Raw genomic sequence first — 17,940 nt, 5'->3', positions numbered from 1 at the left:
TCGTGACTAGCGCCCTCTGCTGAGTGTCTGGTCCCCGCGCTCTGTGCTGTTTATTACACCTGGCTCGCGCACATGGCTCGCGTTAGCTTAGCAGCGATTCTGGTTCTGAAACGTTTCTGAGCTCCGCGTGATGTAAAGGTTTCGTGTGTGGAGATTCAGCAGCGCATCATGTCGAGCTCTTCGTGAATGCGCGTATGGATTTAATTTAGCCGTGACCTGTGTGTGATACACTCCTCATTACACTTCTCTTTACACACTTTTCTGTAAATATATGTATATTTTTCCCCTATATAGAGTTATGGACTGCTAGCTTTTCTCAGTATGAAGGAAAAAAATACACATTAAAGTAGAAATAAATTGCAATGAAGTTACTTGATATTGTTGTGTCAAGAACAGGCAGCCTTTGATCTTAACACACAAACACAATCATGTGAAATTATTTGATTTCATTAATAAGTTGTTCTGACATTAAAGTGAAATGGTGTGTGTGTGTGTGAGAGAGAGAGAGAGAGAGACAGAATAAGTTACAAATAAAAAAATATGACAACAAGAGCGAAACAGATATTGACATTTTCCTCTGTCCACTAGGGGGCAGGACAGACACCAGATAATCACTGTTAGCGATGACGCGCCGTGTCCGTGATGCTGCGAGGTTTTTATTTTGAAACAATATAAACATTTATTTTTATCTATTATTTCTATCTATGTTTTACAATAACCCTCTGTCACAATCAGGAGCTCACAGGCGCAGAGGAAAAGATCTATTTGGGGGAAAATGTGCTTCAAAAGTTTCTTTAATCGTTCGTCGCCTCCGGAAAAAGGTTTTAGAAAAGAACCGTTTCTGTAAAGGAAACCTTGTTTAGGGAGCTCAGAACTCTCATTTCTACAGTGCGCCTGCTGGTCTTCCTCCTCACACTGAGAACCTGCCAGGAGCTTTAGATTCTCTGGATTGTTAAGGGTTCTTACTCTGACAGGGGAACACCCTAAACACACACACACACACACACAGAACATTAAATGGAGAAGAGAAGAGCCTCGGTGATCTCGGTGTGTGTGTGTGTGTGTGTGTGTTGTCGCTGTTAGACGCGACTCTGGATCTGTTGTAGTTTAGAATTCGGTTCTTTTCGGGTTCTCCTGTGGGCGAGTTGGTTCCTCGGCTCTCGGCTGTGGCCTGGAGATTAACTGAAACCGTGTGCACTTGAGGTTTTGCTCATGGGTGTGTTTTCAAACGCTAAGCCAAAAGAAAAAGACTGAGAGGAATCCGAGTCTCGTTTACGTTCACACGGAAAGTGGAGAAATGCGTTCCTCCTACAACAAACAGGAAATCAGTGGGAAGGAAAGAGGTGCGAGAGGTTCGACTGTTACTTCAATAATTTGTCTTAAATATAAAATCCAGATTAGACAGACTGGGTGAACGAGTCTTATAAATCAGAAGTGAATCAGCTGCTCATTCACACTGTAAAACCTGGATTCTATATTCAGATCCTCTTTGCACTGAGTGATTCGTACCAAAGTCTGGAGTCGTTACAGCAGATTGTTTCTCTCTGATTGGGATTGCTCTGAAACAGCAGAGTTTAATTCTGAATCAGAAATGAAAGAAGTCGAACTAAAGTGTGGAATCAGACGTCTTTACCCGGATCAGAGGATTCAGTTCTAACTGATTCTGGTGATTCTGATTCGATGGAGTCAGTTTGAAGTGTTCTCATCCCTGAGTCGGTTCCACCTGAAGCGTTGTGACTCGTGTTCGGATTCGTCTGGATCAGCAGCAGATTCTACGAGTTGTTGTTCACAGGAGGTTTCGGTGTCGGATGTCATTATTTTTGATTAAACTGCCATGATAAATACGTGCAGTCATTTATTCACCACTGGACTTACAGATGCCCCACCTGGTTGTGATCATTAACGCAAAGCCCTAACCACGGAGCGAGCCCTCACCCCTATATACAGTACATTTTATATAGATACTGTATATATAGAAGGTTTTACTGTTGAATTTATATCTAAATAACACTAACCTGTATTTTGTCTTTGATGGGAAAATTAGATCAAGATTTCATAACGTTATTGTTTAAGAAATGTGTGGTGTGTGTGTGTGTGTGTGTGTGTGAGCTGACATGATGACCGTAGCACTCCAGGCCGTCCTACAAGCTGTCCATGTCCATGAGTTTGCCATTTCCTTCCCCAGAGGACCATCTATGGGCAATTTGGAGACACCACTAGCCTAGTCTGCATGGCCTTCACCCAACAAGCAGGGGGAGAACATGCTCCATAAACTCCACACACACAAACCCCACGCAGGAATCGTACCCAAGACCTGAAGGTGCCAGGCGACGGTGCTAACCACTAACCACTGTGCCGCCCATACTGAGTATAATAAACAGTAAAATGACGAAATGTATGAAAAGTGTGAGTATAGTTCCTCGTTTCAGCAGAAAGAGAACTGTATTATTTTTCTCTCGACTGCCGCGGGGCTCTTACGGTCATTTAAACAATTATGAGAAACAACCATCAGCTGTAAAGATCTAAATCACTTCCTGATTCTCTAACAGGACGTCACGCCTCGAACCGGCGCTCTCAGATGATTTCAATCGTGCGATTGATTTCAGTACCGACGATCCTGTACGATCACTGGAGGTCTGGAGCCGAGCCCAGAAAGGGTGAGACAAGACAGGGTACACCCTGGGTGGAGTGTCAACACGTTAGAGGGGCCACACACACACACACACACACACACACACACACACACAAAATGGGCAACACCAATCAGCTTATTGTGCAAGTCAGTGGACTGTGGGAGGAAACACCCACCAAAACACACACACACATATACACACACACACACATATACACACACACACACACAAACACACACACACACACACATATACACACACACACAGGATGAGAGATTCATACTCCAGTGCTGAAGGTGTGAGGTGACGGTGCTCCCACTACGCCCCTGTACAGCCCTTATCAGTTTAGTTATAATAATTTAATATTTAATATTTTCTGGTCAATTTGATCTGATCGTTGATTCTTTTGATCAGTTTAAAGTTTCAGTGCGACGGCTTGGATTCTGTTCCTCTAATCTGATGGATTCAGTTCTAAGAGTCTCTCAGTCTGAGTATGAACTTTATTTTAAGAACATAAATACAGTATATATATTCTGTGTGTGTGTGGGTGTGTGTGTGTGTGTTTTTCCTCCTTATTTTCTAAATCAGGAATAAACTGAACAAAAACAAATCCCACACAATATTTTTCATCCTGATCTGACAGCAGATTTCCGACTCCTTCATAATGAATGCCGTCAGTTTGTAACAGTGAATTAATTACAATAGATTTGACTTTAATTCTGATTTATTTTAATCAATTAAAAGCTTGGCATAATTCTTTTATCTCTATTTCTAAAAGACAATTAGATTTTTTTATCGAACTTGTCTGAGTTTATCAGAAAACAGCAGTCCTGTTAGTAATTCTGTTGTAGCTCATGGGGGTTAAACTGATTGTTTATTTTACATGTAAATGAGAAAAATTAAAAATTATAAAGTCACAACTTTGTTTGGCAAAAGTCTCGTTCTAACATGACGCACTGATGTGAAGTTGTAAAAATAAACAGAGCGGAACATCAGAGAGAGTTAAATCAGCCTCGGCACGACTCCGTCACAACACACGAGTTAAACACAAAAACACTGAGAGCCTTTAATCTCCTGCCCCGGGGGTCCCTACAGCTCCGGGGGTCCCTACAGCTCCGGGGGTCCCTACAGCCCCGGGGGTCCCTACAGCTCCGGGGGTCCCTACAGCTCCGGGGGTCCCTACAGCTCCAGGTGTGCTCAGGTTACAACCCTGACCTGAGCGCCATCACACACACACACACACACACACACACACACACCTGAGAGCTGAAGCACAGAGTTAAAGCCGCTCTCAGTAGAAACAGATGAGTTCTGATCCGGTTGTCCACTTTAATGACAGAGGGTTCTACAGTATTCAACTCTGTTTAATTTAATTTAATTTAGTTTTTTCAATCAAAAGAAAATTATGGAAATGTGTATGAAATGTGAGAAAGTGTGTATGAATCAGTATGATCAGATTGTCCCTGGTAGGTACTAGAGGGTACCTTTGGAGTCCCGACACCTCAGGACACGGGACCCTGTCCCAGGAGACAGAAGACAACAACCAGGACAAGTACTCCTGTCCTGGTCTTCCTGGTATAATAATAATAATAATAATAATAATAATAATAATAATAATAATGTGCTGTAGTAATGAGAGTAATAAGGGGGCGTGGTCTCACCTGTGCTGCTGTCCCGCAGGTGAGGGTCTGTGTGTTTGTCGAAGAGCCGGATCTCCTTCACCCCCTCCTCTCTCTCCAGTAGGACCCTCAGCAGGTGCTGCCCCAGGAACCCGCAGCCCCCCGTCAGCAGGTACACGGCCCCCCCGGACCCCCCCTCACACCCCCCCTCGGACCTGCTCATGTCGTTCTGCAGCTGCGGCTGAGTTTAAACCTCGGAGCGCGAGGACGAGTCTGTGATCCTCTGAGCGCGCGCAGTCTGTCTGAGTGCTGCTGGAGAGAGAACACGCGCACACACACACACACACACACACTGCTCACTGCTCGTGCTGAGCAGATAATACAGGAGGGGAGGGAGGAGCTTTCACACACACACACCCCTCCCGATTATACGCACCAAACACACACACACACACACGTATATAAACACACACACACACACTGTTCAGGAGAAGAAAGAGCAGTAACTTAATGAATTGTAACTCGGACTGAGGGTGTGTGTGTGTGTGAGAGAGAGACAGAGAATTCGGCAAAAAAACAACGTGATTTAAATGATTACCATAAAACAGAGACTTTACACCAAGTGTCAGACTGAAGAGAGACACAGAGAGAGGGGGGGGTGGGGGAGAGACACAGAAAGAGACAGAGAGAGAGAGAGAGAGAGAGAGGGAGAGAGAGACAGAGAGAGAGAGGGAGAGAGGTGTATATCTGCTTTTTTTTCTTTTATGTCTAAAATATTAAATTTAAATGTCTACTTTAATTTAAATAGATTTAATTATTATATTTTTTATACAATTCTGTTTTTTCTATCGTCTCTACTTGTTTTCTTTTAATATTTACTATTATTTAATATCCCCTCCTGTTATCGTCCTGTAACTTATTGAGGTAAAAAATTAATAAATTATGTAAAAATTTAAATTGATGTTAAATAATAAAAACATATACTGTTTATACTTTTTATAATTTTATGTAAAGGAGGACAAATACTGTGAGAGAGAGAGAGAGAGACAGAGAGAGAGAGAGACAGAGAGGGACAGAGACAGAGAGAGAGACAGAAGTAGGAACAGAGAGAGAGACAGACACGTGTGTGTGTGTGTGTGTGTGTGTGTGCTGCAGTACACTCTTGGGTGATACATCAGTGTTTTATTCCTCTTACACTGCAGTTACACACCAGTGACATTTTTAGATTTATTTGAAACCGACTCATTTTCCTTCTTATCTGTAATGTGAGTGAGTTCCTGTTCTCACTGCGGTTCTAGTAGCTGCACTTATTCCCTCAGCAGCAGCATCTCTTTCTCTCTCTCTCTCTCTCTCTCTCTGTGCTGAAGTTAATATCAGACACAAAAACACACACAGTCTGTTTCATCTTGTCACTATAAAACCACTCTGTCCTGACTTCTTCCCTTTTTTTTTTGGAACTCACTTGGCTCAATTCAGTTTTACTTGTACAGCACTTTTAATAAGGGCCATCGTCTCAAAAGCAGCTTTACACAATCAAAAGAAAATTATGGTTTAGTTTGTATAAAATGTTGGAGAATGTGTATGAATTATAATGATCAGATGCTGAGGGAAAAACTCCCTGAGATGGTAATAGGAAGAAACCTTGAGAGGAACCAGACTGAACAGGGAACCCATCCTCATGTGGGTGATAACAGATAGTGACGCGGTTCTGTCTGTCTCTCATCCCATCCTGACACTTTACAGTGAAACCTCAGATTGCAAGTACCACAGTTTGTGAGTGTTCCGCAAGACGAGCAACGATTTTTAATAAAATTTAACTTGAAAAACGAGCCTTGTCTTGGTTTACGAGTACCGAGTATCATGTATCACGTGTGCGCTTCTTGTTTTGACGCCGAGCGTCACATGATCACAAATGTGCGCGCGCGTCATTAAATACTGTGCCACACACACAAAGGGAAAATTCCCTTTGGTTTACGAGTGTTTTGGAATACAAGCCTGCTTCCAGAACGAATTATGCCTGTAATCCAAGGTTCCACTGCATTTATTTTTCTCTCAGTATCTGTTGAAACACTGTTTATGCTACAGATCTGCCTCCTGGCCTGTTATCCTCTCCGAATGCAGTCCTGCTTTCTTTCACTCACTTTAATCACATCAAAGCGCTATTATTAGAAATCATTAATCAGACCGAACCTGTGCAGACGATGGTGAAAAGAGTGACCTTTTTGTTAACGGTGGCTCTGACGTCACTATTAACATGGGTCTATTCTGTGAGGTCTGTGTGGATTATTGTTCACTGATTCAGCACCCTGAATAATTTCCACTCACACTTGCTCCCTCCTTCCGCTCGGCCCGGCTTTGTTCTCACTCGTCTGTCTCCATGGGCTTTTGGCTGAGCAGCTCTGACTGGTGCCAGGCTAGTGATAAAGGACACACACACACACACACACACACACACAGAACCTTCTTCAGTTCCTCTACACCTTTAGCCTCTGCATGTAAACTTATAAAATGATTATGATTTTTTATTCTAAACTTTCTGAATAACAGAAGCAGATTTGATTAATCTCATTATAGCATTATGATTCACTCAGTTCCTTCTAACAGGTGTTGTATGTATTTTTGGCACATTTAGCCCCTCATACTGTACATGCCAGGCTCATGTGCACACACTCCCAATCACCACCATCTGACATCTAATCCAGAAAAAGCATCAGCAGCTGATATGAAGCTGAATCAGACACAGTGTCTGTCACATTGAGTCGCGGTTCCTCTGTAGTTCCTCCTGCAGAAGTCGATCTGCTCGAACTGACCACACCTGACCTTGGCTCCAACATCAGGCTGACATTGAAGCGCCGTGTTCAGACCTGTTCCGGTACCTCCTCGTCTGCAGCCCGAAGTGAAATCTAAGTCGAGACTCCTGTGTGGTTAAAGCGGTTTTCGAATAATTTATAAACTTCATGCAGAGACGAGCTTGTGGAAAACCGAACTGCTGTTCATCCCTGGCGATTCATTCCCAGGTCAGGACCTTATAATCTCCCAGGTCAACAATCAGATCACTCTTTTACTCACTGCCCACAATCTTGGGATAGCTCTGGACACTCATCTGTCATTCTCCCCACACATCACTAACCTTACGCACTCTTGTCGATTTCTTCTTTACAACATCAGAAGACTCCACCCATTTCTTTCTACACAGGCGACTCAGGTGCTTGTTCAGTCCCTTGTTATTTCAAGACTGGACTACTGCAACTTACTCCTGGCAGGTCTGTCTCTGTCCACTATTCGTCCTCTGCAACTAATCCAGAATGCAGCTGCACATCTTGTCTTCAACCTTCCCAAGTTCTCCCACATCACACCACTCCTCCGCTCCCTGCACTGGCTTCCTGTAGCTGCTGCATCAAATGCAAAACCCTGACTCGCCTACAAAGATAGCCACTCGCCTCGTCCCACCATCTCTCAAGGATCGAGGAAGACATTCATCCAGACTCTTTTCTGTTTCCTCCCAATTGTGCTTAACTGATGGCGCTTAGTTAGTAACCTGGTAACAAGTGTAAGGATCTATACAGTGATGGAAACCTTAAAGCACTTTTGTAAGTCACTTTGGATAAGAGATTCTGCCACGTGCTAAATGTAACTGTTACTTCAGAAACGTTCCTCCTGCACCACACACGACAGCAGGCCTGCCTGTCCTACTCTTCTGCTCTCCTCTTCTCTCTCTCTCTGTCTCACTACACCTGTCTCTCCTGAGCTGTCAGTAATCCAGACCCCCTCTGTCCTCTGGACCTGTCTGACTTGCCCTGGTGTCCCTCTTCTGGTTGGAGATCTCGTCACATGGATGTGGTCTGTCTGGGATTCGTGTGGTGACTGGGGACGGTTTCACTTTACCATGAAGACGGTCCTGTCCTCTGCTCTGATACAGACAGCTGTTCTCTGAGGACTCGTGACTGCAGTCACTCGATAGTTCAGGACTGGAGTTTCCTACACTCTACCTGAGCCTCCAATAACCAACTGGACTCCATATGAACTTCTCCACATCTCCTGTTATACTGAACTTCCAGCCTCCTAACACACAGTATGAGTGCAGATCAATCCCTGCTATCCGTTATCACCCAGATGAGGATGGGTTCCCTGTTGAGTCTGGTTCCTCTCAGGGTTTCTTCCTATTACCATCTCGTTCATCAGGGACGATCTGATCATTCTGATTCACACTCACTCACATTCCGTACAAACTTCAATAATTTCTTTTGATTGTGTGAAGCTGCCTTGCAACAATGACAATTATTAAAAGCACCATACAAATAAAATGGAATTAAATTGAACTGAATTGAGAACCTCCACAACATGGTATCTCAAGACCAATATGGAGCGATGACTTGTAACCTGCAGATGAACTGATTAGATTTTAAACAGGGTCAAGGTCACAACAACGTCTGATGTCTGATTTTTCTTCACGTGTGCTCATAGTCCAGACCCTCAGGCCACGGCTTCATCCGTCTGTCTGGTCAACATTCTCATTCTCATTCATTATTATCTGTTTTTCATCAATCGCTGCCTTCCTGCCTGAAGCGTGTGTTAAGGCTATTTCTGGAGCATGTGTGTGTGTAGACGTCGCTGTTCACACTTGTGACATCCAGTTCAACTCATTCGTAAGGACTCAACTGCTGGCAGTCGATCAACCGGTTGCATTTTTAAGGTGTAACTATTGTTTTTTTTTAATGAGGGCATGAAATGTACAGAAGTGCACAAGAGCGTCGTGTTCTGGACATCTGGAGCCAAGAAACTAACAAAAATAAATCTGAAACTGGTTACTTATATAATGATCTAATCATTTATTTAGAGATAGTGTGTGTGTGTGTGTGTGTGTGTGTGCACCGCAATAACCTCTTCCCCAACACACCTGGCTTACTGTTTATCAGTGACTCGAGCCACAAGCTGCGAAAGCCTTTACACCTGATCTGGGCCTCTTCACTCCCCTCTCTCTCCCCTCTCTCTCTCTCTCTCTCTTTTAACAGATGAAAGTAACCCACACATGCTTTTTGTGAACTAATTTATACACACATTAATACATCATTTACAGACCGAGCGAACTCAGACGAGGCAGAAGTTTTCTCTGTTGAACAGAAAACACATGACGTTACTTTGAACGAGTTTCTGCCTCACTTCGCATATTGATTCGGTTAAATGTTAGCTTTAAATGCAGAATTGGAGTTACAAACCAGACACAACACACATATATATACACACACACACACACACACACACACATAAACACTGACTTCAAACTCACGTGGCATCCAGATAAAACGTCTCAATAAAACACAGCAACTTCAGTTTGCGGTCAAAGTACTGAGCTTGTGTGTGTGTGTGTGTGTGTGTGTTTCTTCTTTTATGCAAGACTGGTTCTAAACTCAAGGCCAAAAACAAGGCCACAGTTTATGCATCATGAACTAGAAGCTCTTTCTGAAAGGACCTGCAGGGGGCGCAGGTGAGAGTCAGACGCTCGTCCTGGATTCAAGATTCAAGAAGCGCAACTCTGACAACGACTCTGACAACAAGAATGAATTTCTATGTAATGCCTATTATTATTTTATTTTTGTAAAATAATTGCCATTGGCATTGTTATACCTTTTATTATGAATTTTAATGTTTTTCTTTTTAAAACACAAATGTCCAGTACATGCACACACACACACACACACACAGAAAAGTATTGGAGAATAAACTGTCGTGCGGTTTTGTGTTTTTTCTCCTTTCCAGTTAATTCTGTACTGATCACAAATAACAGACAGAAGTAAAGAGGTGTTTATTTATTTCTAGACTGTGGAGAAAATATCGTTTCGTTATGTCTGAGCTCCGTCTGTACTGAAGGTCACAAAGAGGACAGACGAATGAAGGGTCAGTGCTACGGTGAAAATATCATGTCAGGATACTTGACATGGACGTATCATTATATACGAGAAACATAAATCACTAGTGATGGCGTCAACAAAAATAATTCAGAACATGAGAATGTGAAGAAACTGATTTATATTATATTATATTATATTACATTACATTACATTACATAGACTTGTTTCAGGGTCAGTGTTGGCCCGCTGTGTTAAGATTCTGAGCTACTGATCGGAATGTCGGCGGTTCGAGCCCCAGCTCTGCCAGGTGGCCGCTGTTGGCCCTTAACCCCCGGCTGATCCAGGGGGCGCTGTATAGTGGCTGACCCTGCGCTTTGACCATACGCTGGGATATACGAAGAAAGAATATCCCGGTGCAGTAACGTACTGTATATGTGACACATAAAGACTTAACTTTCTACCTTCGAATAAAGGTGAAGAGCTTCAGTTACGTCTCAAATCGAACCTCAAACGAAGAACGAGTCTGATCTCAGTGACTTTGCCTGTGGCACGGGTGTTGGTCCACTGTCGAGAATCCTGCAGGGATTTTCACACACTGCAGTTGCTAGAGGTTACTCAGGATGGTGCGAAAAAAAAACAGCTTGCAGCCTAAAACACCCTTATCAGATTAAAGAGATGAGATTATAGAGATCAGATCAGAGAGATCAGACTGGTGTGAGCTGACAGGAGAGACAGAGTGACCCTAACAATTACACGGTACACCTGCAATGAGCAGAAAAAAGCACTTTGGAATGCACGGAACAAACTGTCCCTATCCTGTCCCTGTCAGAAACAGAGAGTCCTATCATGATTGCACACACACACACACGCACACATACACACACACATACATGTTTTTCTTCTACTCTTCTTTTTCCAGCAGACAAAAAAATGGCTGTTTAAGTGAGGAGTGTGTGTGTGTGTGTGTGTGTGTGTGCGATGTGTTTGCGATGGGTAATGTACAAAACGTTAACTGGTGAAAATAAACTAACAAGTCAACGAAAATTGAAACTAAACATTGACAATGACTATAAATAATAAAGATTAATATTCTAATTTTTCACAGATTAAAAAATGTAGTAGGAATTAAGGGTACAGCCCTCTCCTGGTTTAGATTCTATTTAACTGATCGTTTTTAGATTATAGATTTAACTGGTGACCATTCTGCATGTTCTCAAGTGAAGTTTGGTGTTCCACAGGGTTCGGTTTTAGGACCACTGCTCTTTTCACTTTACATGCTTCCTCTGGGCAACAGATTTCATAATCATTAGTTTCCACTGTTATGCCAATGACACAGTTATCAGTTTCAGCAAAGCCAGATAACTTCCTTCTGCTTAATCCTGATAAGACAGAAGTACTTGTACTAGGACCACACACTTTTTGATCACACTGTAACTTTAGATGGCCTTTCTGTTCCATCAAGTGCAACAGTAAAAGGCCTCAGTGTGATTATAGATTCCAGCCTTTCATTTGAAGCTCATGTAGATAATTTTACCAGGATAGCATTCTTTCACCTCAAAAATATTGCCAAGATAAGAAATATATCGTCGCTAAATGATGCAGACAAACTAGTTCATGCTTTTATCACCTCTAGGTTGGACTATTGTAAAGCCTTACTGTCTGGTTGTTCAACTGGGTGCATAAACAAACTCCAGTTAGTCCAGAATGCAGCAGCGAGAGTCCTCACTAGAACCAGAAGATACGAGCACATCACCCCTATCTTATACACACTGCATTGGGACATTTCGCACTGATTTTAAAATACTACTACTGACATATAAAGCATTAAATGGTCTCGTGCCGCAGTATCTTAGTGAACTGCTAGTGTCTTACGATCCGCTACGCCTACTTCGATCAAAAGGTGCAGGCTGCTTATTGGTATAGTGAAGCTAGAAACTTACAGCTGGGGGCGGAGCTTTTTCTTACAAAGCCCCAAAGTTATGAAATAGTCTTCAAATTAATGTTCGGGACTCAGACACAGTCTCAGTGTTTAAGTCCAGGCTAAAAACCTATTTATTTAGCCAAGCATTTTAAATAGATTTGTATTATGTGTATAAGGTGAGCATAAAGTCCTTTTCTGACAATGTACAGTTGAAATCAGTGCTAGATTGATGCATGCTGTGACCAAATAATCACATTTGCAACAGAACGTGTTTTGGTTTCTGTCACAGGTGGAAAATCAGGCAAAGACTTTATGCTAGTCCTGTACTATACAAAATGCACAGAATGAATTGTGGTTCAGTAATTAGCACATGTGTGTTGCAGTTCTCAGGGTAGTTTGAATCTTGCCTCTAGTCAAGGTGTGTTTTCTCCCTGTGTCTATTGGGTCTCCTCCAGGTGCTCTGGTTTATTCTCACGGTCCAAAAACATGCACTGTAGGCTGAGTAACTTTCCCAAATATTATGTGATGTGCCTATTATGTGGGATTGGGTGTGTGAATGTTTGTGGTCGGTTGGCACCACATCAGGGTGTACCACTGCTTGTGTCCTGAGGTTCCCGGGACAGGCTCTAGGGCTCCTGGGGATCCTGAACAGGTTTAAAGGATTTAGTGAATAATTAATTGGGTGAAGGTCACTGGATATGGTAGCAGCGTGCTGTTGTGTGCTGATGCAATATCGCTCTGTTGCACAAATCTGCTGAGAAATGTAACATGATGCAAATCACGGAGTGTATCCTCACTGTCACGCTGAGACACATGACTAAACTTAGCTGCCTGGAAATGATTTCCATGAAAGTGTCCGAATGTTAGTTAGACTGTAGAGTAAGAAGATTTCTTATATGAAGGTCAGGAAAAATAAAGGAATAGTCAGACAGACAGACAGACAGACAGACAGACAGTGGGAGGTAAAGAGAGAGAGTTACACAGTTCAGAGGACAGAGTCGACCCTAGTGAGCAGGTCGTGTGTGGACAAGGAGACATTCAGAGACATACAGAGACGGAGTTGAGTCGCCGTTACGCTGAAATGCAGAGATCTAAAAATACACACGTCTGTCTTCAGCTGTTCTTCAACTTCTTACAGTGTGTGCAGCTCACACCTCCGTCACGCCTCTCTCTCTCTCTCTCTCTCACACACACACACACACACTCACAGCTTCATTAAACACAACACGGCGATAAACCCTACACCGTAACCTCACTAATACACACGTACTGAAGGATTTACAGTCTCACCTCAGACGACACGCTGCTCAACTTCTACCGAAATCTTCTGCTTCCTCCATATTTCTTTTCATGCTCTTTCTCACACTTTCTTTCGCTCTTAATCCTACACACACACACACGCACGCACACGCACACACACACGCACGCACCCACAGGAAGTTGTAGACTGAAGGGTGTGCTGTAACACTGAGAGGGTTAAAGTCAGATCTCAGTCTCGTTGTGTGCTTTTGAAAATTGTTGTTTGCAGTTTTCTTTCTTTCTTTCTTTCTTTCTTTCTATTATACTTTCCTCTTTTTGCACAGCAGATGCTCTGATGTTCACAGCTTAATGGAAATTTTCCTCGAATGTTCAGGAACTCGATCAGCTTCTTCACTGGTTTGTGTTTGAACTGAAACCATGTAAGATTTTTAAAGGGTTTTAACACAAACACAACCTTTTCTCTAAGTTTTAACAGAAATAATAAATGAATGTAAGACTAAAGTCACGTCTCACGACATCACCATGAACAAGGGGCGGGGCTTATTTGATTGACAAGCTGTAAAATCCTGGTGCTGTACATTTTTTAGAGCCTTATTTTAACATTTTTGAGTTTTTAAAATGTAACGCCAAACCTGAATAAAAGAGAAAAAGTGCTGAAAAACGACAAACCTGCCAACTAAGCAGTGAAAGAGCGCCCCCTAGACACGGTGTGCGGTATATTCCTCTTTGTTTATCGGGTGCCATTACTTTTTATCATAATATACCAGGATTGTTAGTTTTATTGGTGTTGAATCATCACACAGATTTATATTGTTATAGGAACTCATGGACTCTCTTAGGATTTGAAGATCAGCTGAGGGTCATGTGACCAAAAGCAATGAACCAATCTGTTTGCTCGTGTCCCGCGTGTTCACGTCTCGCGTGTTCACGTCCCGCGTGTTCGTGTCCCAAATGTTCGAGTCCCAAATGTTAGTCAAGCCTGTCATGTTTTTCAATCATTACATGAACCTTATTTGTGTTAAACTTTTCAGTTTAATCATTTTTCTAACAATTTGTCCTAAACGTTCAGAATGTTCTAGTAAAGTTCTCAGAAGAACTTTGGTCTGCTTTCTAAACCCTGTGTGAAGTTCATGGCCTGGTTTTATAATCATTTGCTTACAGGGGGTTGAAATTCTCCTTTCACCTAGATAGCTGGAGTGTGTGTGTGTGTGTGGTTCACTTCTGATTACACATTCGTTTTCTAGTCACTTGGTAAAAACTCGGCTTCTCTCTCAGTAGGTTGCGTTTCTGAGTTTAAACCAAAACCACTGGACCGACGTTAGACGAACCAAACCAAGTTGTGACATCACTGTGCATCAAGGGGGGCGTGGCTTATTTGACTGATATTCCTGTTGTAGTGCAGTGGTAAAGTGCTCGCCCTCTCAGAGGGGCGGGATGGGAGTTTATCAATCACGGCTCTGCAGCCAATCAGGGGCGTCTGTGAGCTCATGCAAGCGGAAGGCGCTGATAGCAATGTCCTCCGAGTGTGTGACTCCGCCCCCATCGGTGTGTGAGTGAGCAGTTCGAAAAGATGCGGTCGGCTGGCGTCACGTGGTTCGGAGGAAACACGTGATAGTCTGCGCCCTCCCGACTGAGTGATTGTAGTAGCCTTAATGTGGAGCCCCCTAGTGACGGGGAGGAATCGGACACGACTAAATTAGGGAAAATATGGGGGAAAATGTCTGTCGCGCTTGTGTTAAACAGTGCACATCTCGCCGTGTGGGTCGTTCTGTTTTTTTTGAGTAATAAAGTGCTTTCAGTGCTGAGAACCGCGCATCGTATGGCTGACACACCCGTCATGACATCACAGAGTCCAGCGGACATCCAGAGACTGAAAAAGAAACAGGTGTGTTATGAGATTGGATAATAATGGGGGAGTGGCTACACAGGGAGAGCCACACCCAATTCTGACTGCTTTATTATTCCTGTGTCGGCGCTACAGGTGAACTGATCGAATCCCCTCAGTGCCTGCGAGTCTCTATGTCGTCATGACAGTGATGTCATTATGCGCATATTAATCCTGAGCCTAAATATTAATATTAATGAGATAAAGAGAGCTGCAGTAAGGTACAGGTGTACGGTTTCTCCTCATGTTCGAGTAAAATGAGATTCAGAATGCATACACACACACACACACACACACACATACACACACACACACTTACTCAGCGCCAGGCTCCTCGAGTCAAACAAGGTGTGTGTGTTTCTGCTTTCGGAGAAGCCGCTCAGCTCGAACTCATACTGCCGCAGTCACCTCGAGCGAGAGTGAGACGGGTCCAGCCGAGGGTTTGAGCTCCAGGTCTCGACAGGGCAGCCTGCTGGTGTTTGGGATTCGACCCCCCAACCCTCCGGTCAGCAGCCTGAGCCCTTCACCGATGAGCTTGCGGTCTCTGATATTAATCCGTCTTTATCCTTCGCTCTAAAAACAGACAGCGACGCCAAAGTGAACTTTCTAAAACTGTCTCCGGCTGCAGAAGGAGCTTAGTTTAAATCCGGATCTAAGGAGCTGCGTCTCGGTTCTCAGTGAACTGCATCATCCGGTTCTCTCACATCTTGGCTTTCAGGAGCTGCGTCACCCCCCTACACACACACACACACACACACACACACACACTAGCAAGTGCTGTGCAGCTGATGGCCTCAGCACATTCTGTCAGCCCGCTGCTGAGCAAAACCCAGTCGTGTTTGCACGACCTCTGTGACCTCACACACATCCTGTAAGCCAGCACAGCACGTTTGACCTCACTGCTGTTCACACACACACACGACTCGGTCACAAATGCTACTCTAAATGTTTGTTAAAGGTGCAGTGTGTAATCTACCTGGAGCTTTAAACAGTTCATCTTTCTGCTTGTTTCCAGGCGTCTATTTAAAGGCGTGTAAATAAAAACAGTGTGTAAAACTGTAAAATATAACGTGATGAACTGAGGTTACTGTTAGCACCCCACTGTGATTGTTAGGATGATTGTTGACACATCAACAATCACCTTAATTCAGTGGTTCTCAAACATTTTCTGTCGTTCCCCACTTAAGGGGGTGGGCGAATTTTTAAGCCCCACTTGTCCACAAAATGATAACGAAATCGGCCAAGTTTACTATTTATTGAAAAATCAATTTCTAAACCAATAAGATCAAATAACACCAAGTTCAAAACAGATAAAATACACGTTCTATTGTTATAACAGACTTACTTCGTCACTTATCTAGAGCTTTCTTTTAAAGAAGTCGAGTGGCTTATTAACGTGACTGGGGTGTGTTGTCTCTAAGTGTCTTCCTACTTTGTCGGTCTTGTGCTGTCTGCTGCCAGCGGTTTAAGACACAAAACACACACGTGTCTCTCCTCTGCCCCCACCATCCCACCATGAATCCAAGCGCAACATACAGTAGGCTTCATCATGTTTTCCTTTCGGCTGGATTTTTGGTTAATTAGGCTGATGATGCTGAATCACCTGCTTATTTGTGGTCCATGTAACAAATGTATCCATTGACGTTATTACGCTCACTACATACAGTACGCTACTGACCCGCTTTGTGTCCGCGGTAAAGTTAGATATTCGCATCTCCGAATTCAATAGCTGCATAAATAAACCTGCGAATAAGATACCCAGATATATTTCCTCTCTACATTGTCTTTAAGCTCCATCCGCCTTAAATTATACAAGTTTAAAAGCATAAACACCATTATTCTCTACGGCGCCAGGAATGATTTAGGGATCATCGCAAAATGCCGCACAGCAACAAAAAGCGTAGAACGATCTTGATCTTCCCTTCTGTTTAGCGCCTGAAGGATCAAAAAGCAACTTTGTTGCCGCACTGGAAACTAGAAATGCCAGACTAGTACTGCCTGATAAAATATTAATGTTTAACAAAAATACAGAAACTTCAGCATACACACTGGAATAAATGAAATGACATATATAATACAGAATGTTTCCTCATATATTGATCCTCTGGAATTAACACGTTAAACTGTTATTGTTGCACTATGGTTCCACTTTTTCTCTGATGTTATTTTAATTTACTTGTATTAATGATCCATTTCTTTGCGTGTGATTGTTTAGTTTTGAGTGTCCGATCTTTATTGTCAATAAAGAAAAGCATGAATTAGAATACAGTAGGTACTTTCCTATTATTTTACACTAATTCCCTCTGGTCCATTGCTCCCCACCTGTCATGTCTGTATTCACCACTAGTGGGGCGCCACACACTTTGAGAACCACGGTCCTAATGGTTCATTGTTCATTCACACCCAATGATTTCACAATCTTACAATGATTTTTTTTGTCTATAAATGAGTCGTTACCATGGAAACAAAACAAGCACATTAAAATACACCTGTGCTACCGTTAGAGTGAAGTAATCAACACCTTCTCTTCCGACCAATCAGAGCGCAGGACTGTGTGTGTATATAAACGGTGTTGATGTTGATTATACCAGATTTATTGGTTATTTTTTCCACATTTCCACAAACAGCATATGCTTCATGCATATTTTCAAAATATGAGCCCACTTCCGGAACGAATTATACTCGTAGTATTTTTTTGTTTTTTACGTTACCCTCAAATTAGGATTGAAATCCATAAAACACAGAAAAAAAAACTAACACAACTAGCTTTCGG

At 42.8% G+C, this 17,940-nt stretch overlaps 1 protein-coding gene across 6 annotated transcripts in view; it reads right to left on the bottom strand.

Annotated features, from left to right (window-relative positions):
* Positions 1–13,435, bottom strand: part of hsd3b7 (hydroxy-delta-5-steroid dehydrogenase, 3 beta- and steroid delta-isomerase) — a 34,636-nt gene extending 21,201 nt beyond the window's left edge. Inside the window, exons 1-3 of one of the 6 annotated variants that reach the window (XM_053514246.1) lie at positions 13,313–13,395; positions 6,578–6,666; positions 4,295–4,564 (exon numbers count right to left, since the gene is read on the bottom strand). In XM_053514246.1, coding sequence (XP_053370221.1) covers positions 4,295–4,475 — 181 coding nt within the window. In that variant the 5' untranslated portion in view covers positions 4,476–4,564; positions 6,578–6,666; positions 13,313–13,395. Of the gene's footprint in view, positions 1–4,294; positions 4,607–6,577; positions 6,667–13,312 lie in introns of those variants that run through there. The other 5 variants (XM_053514249.1, XM_053514247.1, XM_053514248.1 and 2 more) reach the window with 5 other exon arrangements.
* Positions 13,436–17,940: the final 4,505 nt, after the last annotated feature.

Source organism: Clarias gariepinus, chromosome 16, assembly GCF_024256425.1.
Source record: "Clarias gariepinus isolate MV-2021 ecotype Netherlands chromosome 16, CGAR_prim_01v2, whole genome shotgun sequence".
Classification (NCBI taxonomy): domain Eukaryota; kingdom Metazoa; phylum Chordata; class Actinopteri; order Siluriformes; family Clariidae; genus Clarias; species Clarias gariepinus.
The sequence above is the reverse complement of the archived record's forward strand: the minus strand, read 5'-3'. Positions and strand labels throughout refer to the sequence as shown.